General features: G+C 50.7%; 1 protein-coding gene across 1 annotated transcript in view; it reads right to left on the bottom strand.

Moving 5' to 3' along the window:
- The window catches only part of zfhx4 (zinc finger homeobox 4), a gene marked incomplete at its 5' end in the record, with an annotated part of 69,098 nt that overhangs the window by 38,170 nt on the left and 20,928 nt on the right, over positions 1 to 10,000 (bottom strand). Inside the window, one exon of the mRNA XM_080020713.1 lies at positions 8,092 to 8,332. Coding sequence (XP_079876839.1) covers positions 8,092 to 8,332 — 241 coding nt within the window. The remainder of the gene's footprint in view (positions 1 to 8,091; positions 8,333 to 10,000) is intronic.

Below are 10,000 nucleotides of genomic sequence, written 5' to 3'. Positions count from 1 at the left end.
TGACACGCACGCACGCACGCACGCACGCATGCACGCGCGCGACAAGCCACTGACAACCTCTATAGCTGCAAAGATTCCTCCGGTTAGCGACGATTAGCCTTGGCCATCGGTAATCAATACCCGCTATCAATTCCATACCTCCGACTGATGGATGAGGTTAGGGGAACGGGAACGAAGGCGCGGGAAAAAGAGAGCGAGACGGCGAGAGAGAGAGAGAGGCGTGGGGGAAAGAAGGGAGAAAAAAAGAAGCCAAGCCAAGTCAATGGAAAATTCACCCAAAAGAAACAAAAAAACAAAAACGCATAAATGGCATTCTTATAAAATATGGGTAAGATGCGTTCTTGGTCTTTGAACGTGTTTTTGGGGATGTGTGTGTGTGTATGTATGTATATGTGTGTGTGTTTGTATGTGTGAGTGTGTGTGTGTGTGTGTGTGTGTGTGTGTGTGTGTGTGCGTGCGTGCGTGCATGTGTGTGTGCACGTGCACGTGTGTGTGTGTGTGTGTGTGTGTGTGTGTGTGTGTGTGTGTCTGGGTGAGTAGAGTTTTGGGGCTCTACAAACGGGATAGTGGGACTCCGGCCCCTGAACGTCCATCTGTGTATTGTGCATGGGTGTATTCTGAGATTAGCGGCTGCTTGGGCCCAGCGAGTGCATTGCTAGGTTACTGCGGCCGTGGCCTCCTCGCCGGCCCATCAGCTGATTGTTTGTCTTAATGCTGTGTGACATGGCCCATTGTTTTGTCCATCTGTGGTTAAGAGTCAATGGAGAATGCTGTGTGTGTGTGTGTGTGTGTGTGTGTGTGTGGGGCGGGGGGGGGATATGGACGGTGGACAGAAAAGAAGCGAGACAGTGTAAGAAAAATTACCCCAAAAGGAAGAAAGAAGCCACTAAAGAATGAAATCTAGGAGAAAAAACATGTGTTGGAAAAGGTGGTCATTTTGGAAAATGCTCTTTCTTTCTTTCTTTCTTTCTTTCTTTCTTCCTTTCCTTCTTTCGATCTATCTATCTTACTTTCTTTCCTTCTTTCCGTCTTTTAATGGGTTTTAAAGACTTGGAAGAGCCACCGACGCAAGGGGGAGGGGGGGAGCGACACTTGGCCCCGCTCGTGTCCTCCTCGGACCCCCGTGCGCCCGGGACTCCGTTCGGAAGGGAAAAAAAAAAGAAAAAACGTGTGATTTCCGTACGGACCCCGGAGCCCCGGGCCCCTTTGTGACGTCACCGCCTTGTATGGCGTCCTTTAAAAAGGAAAGAAAAGAAAGGCACAAAAAAATAAAAAGCGGGGCCAGGCCCCCTGACGCCAGCTCCCTCTTCAAAGGGTTAAGTCATATTTTGTATGCGTCCTCAGAGCCCCCGTGGCTTTGTATTGTAAATAAGGCTAATGTGGCATTGGTCAGGTATGCTAATTCAGATAATCAGCGCAATTTCTGCAAATTATAACTGTCAGCGTGGTGGGCACAGGATCGCAGCGGAAAACATGAGGGAACGATTTAGGGCCCGGTAATACCCCCTCCGCCAAAGAGCTGCTCGGCTCAAAGAAAAACAATCGGGCCCGAGCCCACACCGCCCCAGCAGACCATTTCAAAAATAGTTTATGGCGAACGAGGCCCTCTCCTTCTCTTTTTTCCTCCTTCTTTCACCGAGGCATAAGTCAGACTGCTGCCTTTTTTCCCCCCAATGTGCACACACACGCAGACCGCAAAGTAATTATAATTCGCTTGGATGGAATTATTCAAAAAATGACCACATCTTTTTACTCCCTCAGCTATCCACAGCATGGTTTTATTTTTTTTGGGGGTGGGGGGGTGGGGGGGGGGTCTGGGGTAAATTGCTACTTGCCGAAAATACAATAATATACACATATGAATGTGTCCTATTTGGATTTGTCAACTGACATAAAATGGGATGGTATTGTCTCCATCTAATTGCACGGCAATAAAAAACTAGAGCCCGTGTCGAAAAAAATCCCTTTCCGGGGTCCGATCGCCTCAAGTGGGCCCCAGAGGAACCGGAGGTCGGAAAAAAAAATAAAAATAAAATGAAAATAAAAGGAAACGGCGCTCCGAGTTTCTCATTAAGCGCGGAACGCAGATCGTTTTACCGAAATATGCCGACCACACCTTTTTTTTTTTTTTCTTTCCTGGATGGAAGTAACTCCCCGTCTTAAAGCAAACAGAAGGCAAAAGGTCACCAATGATTGGCTAATACCAAGTAATGAGCTGTGTCTAAACTAATCAATGCGCGGTATGATTTGCTGCTGTGGGCCGATTCAATAAAGTTAATTCCAACCCACGATAGCTCCACCAAACAGCTACCATTTATAACCCATTACAACGGCGCGCGGGCGGAAATAGCCGCTCGAGGCCACGGCGACGTTTCGGGGGTCCCTTTTCGTCTCCCCCGGCTTCCCCGTCGCTCCTCCTTTGAAACAAAAGGACGAGGGAGGACAAATAGAAAGAAAATGGTCGTCACCGCCGCCGCCGCCGCCGCCGCATTAGCTCCGGTGGCGAGCGCCATTTGGGCGTGTGTCGCAATCGTCCGTCTCGCTCCGCCGGCCGGCCGTGAGCGTTTATGTAATGGCCACAAATTACTGAGACGAACCCTGGAAATAGACTCCTGTCTGCGCGGGGAGACCGTACCGAGGAAGAAAGAAGAGAGGAGGACGGCGGGGGGAAAAAAGGAGGAGGGAAAGAGAGGAGGAGAGAGAAAGCGCCGGGGAACGGGCCCCCGGAAAAAAGCCCGAGGGAGAGCGCCGACACCTGGGACGGAGCCCGGGCGGCCCCCCGCCCGACGCCCATGGGCTCGCGGAGACAATCGCTTAATTCACCGATTGAAGCAAAGAAAATAATCAATCCATACGCAGTGTGTGTGTGTGTGTGTGTGTAAAATGTGCTTTTTTTTCTTCCCTGGAAAGAGACGAGCGAGGTGGCACACTTACGCCCGGCATCCGCAACCCCCCGCTCTCGACTCTCTCACGTTATCGCTCGCCCTTCATCTCTCTCTCTCTCTCTCACACAGACACACACACGCGCACACACACACACACACACACACACACACACACACACACACACACACACACACACACACACACGCACACACACACACACGGACAGTAAGTGTCCATTAGGCTCGGTTTTTCTTGCCTAGAGCTGCTATGTAAATGGTTAGCACTGCTGCACTAATTTGACTGGGACGGGACCAGAGATCTCCTGGAGCCTTATCACTCAGAGAAAACAAAAGGGCCCGGACACATGATGTGCGCACATACACACACACACACACACACACACACACACACACACACACACACACACACACACACACACACACACACACACACACACACACACACGCTAGAAGTGTTGTCGGTCTCTTAAAGTCAGGAGTCTTTTGTTTAAAAGGGGGACTCAGACAAAGAGGGTGCCTCTCTCTCTCTCTCTCTCTCTCTCTCTCTCTTGCTCTATCTCTCTTTAATGCATGTCGGTGGAGGACGGGCGCGGGTGGTGGTGGGGCGGGGGGGGGGGGGTGTAAGATATGAGGAGGGTGTGGAGGGGCGAGGGTGAGGGGGGACGGGACGGTGGCTGGGGCGGCTGGCGGAGCGGAGTGAGGGATGACAGGCCGTGGCTCTCAGAAATAATTACCTCCATGAGACACCCCTTCCTCTTACTCCCTCTGTTCTTTACTGGGGAGCGCGAGAAGGAGAGAAGGAAGGAAAGAAAGAAAGAAAGAAGGAAAGAAAGATGCAGAAGGTGAAGTATAAAGAGAGAGAGAGAGAGAGAGAGAGAGAGAGAGAGAGAGAGAGAGAGAGCCCTGGCGCAAAGTGCTTCTCGTATACGATGGAGCTGCCGTGACGGGCGAGGACGCCCACCAACTGATGGAGCAACGTTCGACGTGGGACGCGCCGGCACCGTCACGGACCCGGACAGAGGCGGGCGGGTGCTGCCCTCTCCACAAGGACAACAAAGAGGGGACGACGGGAGAGAAAGTGAGGGAAAGCCAGTCGATGCCGAAAGCAGGCCCAGAAGGAGGCGGCCGACGGCCAGCGTTCCGCCTCCTCCGTGAAGTTAACTTATCAGCGTTATGATGGGAAACCTGTGACCCGCCGGCTCGCCGTCCATATTTGATCTCGTTTCACCGCGCTCCAACCGGTCGTCGGAGAAGTTCCGTTCACGGCGTAATTGAATCACGCGGCCGACAAAAAAAAAAAAAAAAAAAGGAAAGAATCGGATTTTTCACACGGAACGACCCTTGGACGACACTGGGAAAGAACAAACAAAATGGCACAAACAAAATGGCGCCGTCGTCGTCGTCGTCCTCCTCCTCCTCCGCCTCCCCTGATGCAAACCGGCATTCTTTACAAACTCGATTTCCAAGAACACGTCTGACCGTACGCAGAGAGGGACGATCAATCTCCGCCGCCGCCGGCACAGTGGATCGCTTTGTCTCCGGGTCTTTGAGACGGGCAAACCCCACAGCCCCCGAGGAAAAGAAAAAATAAATAGAAATTTTGGGGGATGTGGTGAATAACATGATAACATGGAGAACAACGGGAGCGACGCAGGAATCATGGAGTCCTCCATTGGCGGATTTACGCGCCCAGCAGGAAAACAGAAAGTGAAATGTTCTCAAAGAAACAAACATCAACACACACACACACACACACACACACACATGCTCACACCCACCGACCCACCCACACACACACACACACACGAATACATATGTGCCCACACGTTGCGGTCCAACGTAAGCAGTGGGGTTCAACACTCTTGTCTTTGTTCAAAAGACCTATACCCTTGTGGTGTGCCTCCGCAATACTGTATCCTTAATTAGGCCATAAAATCAGCATCAAAATTGTTTAATGAAAGCCATTCATATGTACATAAAGTCCGGAGCATTAGAACTCTTATTCCCAAATGGGCCTATAATTATCTGGCTTGGCGCCAGGTCCCGGGCTTTAAGAGAAAGATACCGGTCAGCACTTAAATTAATCTTTTTCATACCAGTCTCTAATGAACAGAAAGTGCTCGAGTCAGGAGTTGCGGCCCCAGAAAAAAAAAGCTGAGAGCGCGCGCGCGCGCACACAAACACACACACGGGCGCAAACACACACACGGGCGCAAACACACACAGGCGCACGCACACACACACACACACATACAGGAACAGAAGGCTCTTAAACTCCACTCTGGCTGAAAATGTTGCCTACTATAGAACCTTTTCCATTGGCAAAAAACAGTCACTTCATCTTTCACCAGGGGCCCCCCGATGCGGCCACAACACGGCCCCCGCGCCACGTGACCAACGACGGCATCCACCGAACCCGTGATGGATGGGACGCCCAATACGGCTTCCAACGCTTTCCACTGGCTTCCGGCGGCTTCCAAACCCGTGGGCGAGCGAGGCTCCCGCTGGAAGTTCCTCCTCGTACACCTTGGTAAGTAATAAAACTGGGAAAAGGTGGGGTTATACTCAGGTTATAGTGGAGGGCATCCGATGTCTGCCCTACACCTACACCGCCCGTTGGATCTCCCGGTGACGCGCTCCCCCCTTCACTACTTTTCTGTCCGCCGCTGCCAACCATGTAAGCTGTGCGAGGGACACACTTTCGAATCGTTTACCTTGTACCTCCTGAAAGAATACCATTGTCCCCACCCACCCGACGCACGGACCCACCCACCCCCCGACCCCCAACCCCCAATAAATTATATGGAGCGGGCAAAAGGAGGGCATCCAAAACGTGGCTTAGCGCTCCTTTTTTTTGGACGGCGCCAAACGCTGTGCTTCATGCTTCCTCATGGAAACTCGACCATGTGGCATCAAAGCCAAGGTAAGAAGGGAAAAAAAAAAGGGGGGAAGAAAGAAAGAAAGAAAGTCCCTGAGTAACAAATATGGTGTTTTAAGAGCGGAACATTTGAAAATAGGCGCCGCGGGTAAATATTGCTCTTGACAGGTTTAAAACCGAGCGGCTTCACGCCGGTCAGTCACGTAAAAAAAAAAATAATAATAAAAAAAAAAGAAGATGGTGGGTTTGGAGGGTGTGGGGGGTGGTGAGGAGGGGATGGACAAGCGAAAGAAAAATGTTCAGTTAGAGAGAGAGAGAGAGAGCGAGAGAGAGAGCGAGAGAGAGAGAGAGACAGGGGCTCAGCGAGAATGCACGGTAATGATTTATCCAAGCATGCTCTTCTACTGCCCCCCCCCCAAAAAAAAAACCTTGCCGAAACTTTGATCCGTGCGTAATTAAAGCCAAATGTACACCGGCAACAGAAGGAGCGAGGAACTCTTCTCCTGTACAATGTGTGTGAGTGTGTGAGTGTATTGTGTGTGTGTGTGTATTGTGTGTGTGTGTGTGTGTTGGAACTCCCATATGTTTCTTACCGCTGGCCCCCACATCTGTTTTGGGAGTACATGTATAAGCAGGACACTTTGGGGAGCGCAGATTAATGTTGAGACACGCGCACGCGCGCGCACACACACACACACACACACACACACACACACACACACACACACACACGCGCACGCACGCACACGCACACACGCATGCAAGTACACACACACACACACACACACACACACACACACACACACACACACGTGGACACACTCCAAACACACACTATTCAGATGAATGTATGGGTTAACGCTGTGCTGGAATGCTATTCAAAACGTGGTAAGAAGCGCCCCCCCCCCCCACCCCCACCCTCACCCCCACCCCCACCCCCACGCCGCTCTCCTCCTCCAGGTCAAGAAAAGCAAAAACAAGTTAAGCGCTCATTTTCTCCCCGCAGCATTAACATAGGGATGACTAAATAATGGACCTCCAACTTCTGGTTTAAATTACAGCGCAGCCCCCTCCCCTTACACCCTGCAAAAAAAAAAAAAAAAAAAAAAGCCCCCTTACCCTCCATCCAACCCCCCCCCCCCCCCCACCCCCTCCACCCCAACTCCGAGAAAAAACGATTAATCTTTTTTCTTTCTTTTTTTTTTTTTGTCTGAATGTTTTACAGTTCTGTTACACTTATTAGCTGCTGGCAGGGCTGAGACTCTTAAGTGAAAGCCAAATTGCTTTGGTCATGAGAAAGGAAATGAAAGCCCACTCCAGGGAGAGGCCGCGCAGCCTAAGCCTACGTGTGTGTACGTGTGTGTATGTGTGTTGGTGTGTGTATGCATAACGTGTGTGTGTGTGTGTGTGTGTGTGTGTGTGTGTGTGTGTGTGTGTGTGTGTGTATGTGTGTGTGTGTGTGTGTACGGGTTTTTTTTTTTCACTATGAGATCCTCCCAAGGTAGGGTTTCATAAGCCCAACTGCATGCCTGCTTGGGATGTCCCAGCTCACAGGACAGTGTGTGTGTGTGTGTGTGTGTGTGTGTGTGTGTGTTTGTGTGTGTGTATGTGTGTGTGCGTGTGTGTGTGTGTGTGTGTGTGAGAGAGAGACAGAAAAAGAGAGATATAAGCGCAGCAGCCTAATAGGAACAGTATGCTCATTTTGGAGAGATTAGGGGGAAATGGACGGTCTGTGTCTCGAGACGTGATCTGGATATGAAGACGGAGGAGCGAAGGAGTAAAGGGGGGAAGAGAGGGAGAGAAAGTTGGCCCCTTGAAGACGGGAGGGGTATAAGGGCGGAATCAAAAAAAAAAAAGTGGGAGAAGAAATGATGGAATTCGACAACAACAGCAAACGGAGGAAAAAATAAATCCGACGCGAGACAGAAGAGAGATGGACTAAACGAAAACAACCTACGATTTGACACACACACACACACAGACACACGCGCACACATGCACACACACACAATCACGCAGAGGTGGTTTATGAGGATATTTAGAAAAAAAGTTAAGAAACAAGATTCCTCTGGCTAACGTTGACTTTAAACGACGTTGTGAAATCATGAGTCAATGCAGCAGATGCATATATACCACTTTAGAATTTTAAAACATCACTGAAAGGCTTTTTGGATGATGGCGACGCTCAGGCTTTCCCCGGCGACGTCCTCATCCCGCCGGTGTGGATTCGGGCGTGTCATCCAACGCAAAAACCAATTTAAAAAAAACGCCCGAACTTCAGGAGAGCCGAGATGGCGAGCGACTGACCTGCTCCGGAGGCGCACTCCTTGACGTGGAAGAGCTCGTGCAGGCTCAGGCCGTCGTCGTCGGCCCCGCCCACCAGCCCCTGCTGGTGCAGCTGGAGCTTGCGCAGGCCCTCGTTCTGCTGGTGGCGCGCCGAGCGGGCGTGCTGCACCAGGTTGAGCCGCGCCCGGGTGGAGTAGTCGCACAGCGCGCAGTAGTAGACGCACGACTCCGGGCCGAAGGCGCCGTCCTGCTTCTGCAAGTGCTGTCGTCGGGGAGAAAAGGGAAAGGGAGGGAGAGAAAAGGGAAAATTTGGCTCAGTGCAGGCCACGGATAGTGCTGTGTTAAAGTTAATGTGGCTACAAAGGAACACCGGGGTTGAAGGCCCAGGGTTTGTTATTGCGTGACTGTGCGTTTCAACGTTTTAAAGGCAGGTAAAAAAAAAAAAAAAAAAAAAAAACAACAACACCACCACATTGAAGCAACAGTCGGGAGGAGAGTAATTCGAGCTGGGAGCAGAGTTGTATTTTTTTTTTTTTTTTGTCTTTAACATGCACATTGTCCGGCTCTGCTCATTGTTGGGAGCCGCGGGGGGTTTCTCATTCAACATGTGCTGTCAGTTGCAAGCCTTAATTTCCAGTTACCACTTTAATGGCATTGCAGCCATGCAAAGCTACCCCCTGCCTCTTGCCCTGCCCCCAGTGCTACACACACAGGAACACACACAGACACACACCCACACACACACACACACACGCACACACACACACACACACGCACACACACACACACACACACGCACACACACCTCGGCCCACTCCATACACCCAGTCAAGCCAAGCATATCAAGTGTGCCTCTGTTGTTGCTGCCGGGCTAATGAACAATGCACAAAAACAAAAGACTGGGCCAGGCTTTTATTATCTGATCCGTGGTGGAGAAAGCAATAGAGGGGGAGAGAGAGAGAGAGAGAGAGAGAGAGAGAGAGAGAGAGAGAGAGAGAGGGAGGCGGTGGCTAAGGATAGCTCTTGTTTGTCTGGACGGCCATCTGAAAAACAGGTGCGGCGGCCCACAATTTGTGTCTGTAATACGCATAATAGTGCATATAAGTGCATCATAATTTTTTGTTTTATATCTCGCCGCTCCGCTCTGGAAAGATGATCCGTCTTTTTTATCCAGGACATCAGGGAGGAAAAGGGGGAAAAAAAAAAAAAAAGTCTTGTTATTTTCTCTTTGGCTTTTAAAACCCCACTTCTCGGTTTCGTCATTAATTTTTTTCGTCCTCCGTGCGCACGACGGAGCAGGAAGGAGGGCGAGGAGGGGGAGGAGTGGGTGGTGTGGGTGGAGCTCGGTCCGGCTGCAGGTGTGCGACACCAAAGCTCCCCAAGGTTTAACCCCCACCCATTCCTCCCTCCTTTGACAAACAGGGATTAGCAACATAGCTACAGCCACTAACCCAATCTTTTCTCCCCTGTCTCTGCCCTCCTCTCCTTTCTTTTGTCTCTGGGTTAAAAAAAAAAAACAAAAAACCTCCTGATTTTTCTTTTTCCACCCCCCCCCCCCCCCCTTTTTTTTTTTTTTTCTCACGAGATGGTGGGACGTCCCCTCGCAGTCAGAGGCCTTTTCAGAGGTCTTAAGTTTTAATTAAGTCGGAGTTGTCGGAAGAAAGCTGCCTCGGTCCCCGGCTCAGGCCCATTAATTAGAGCTATCTTTGTTTCTCTGTGAAAGGAGGCCTCCCCGGCTCTCCCTCTTTCTTTCTTTCTTTCTTTCTTTCTTTCTTTCTTTCTTTCTGTCTTTGATTCTTTGATTCTTTCTTCCTTTCTTTATCTATCGTCCCCGTCCCACACCGGCCAGAAGGAAAAACCTGTCGGAAACCACGCGCCGGGCACATACCCGCCAACCGCCGCTCGTGCCGGTAGCTCTCCAAATAAATAC

Source organism: Zeus faber, assembly GCF_960531495.2.
Source record: "Zeus faber genome assembly, chromosome: 19".
Lineage (NCBI taxonomy): Eukaryota > Metazoa > Chordata > Actinopteri > Zeiformes > Zeidae > Zeus > Zeus faber.
This window is presented reverse-complemented; position numbering and strand designations above follow the sequence as displayed.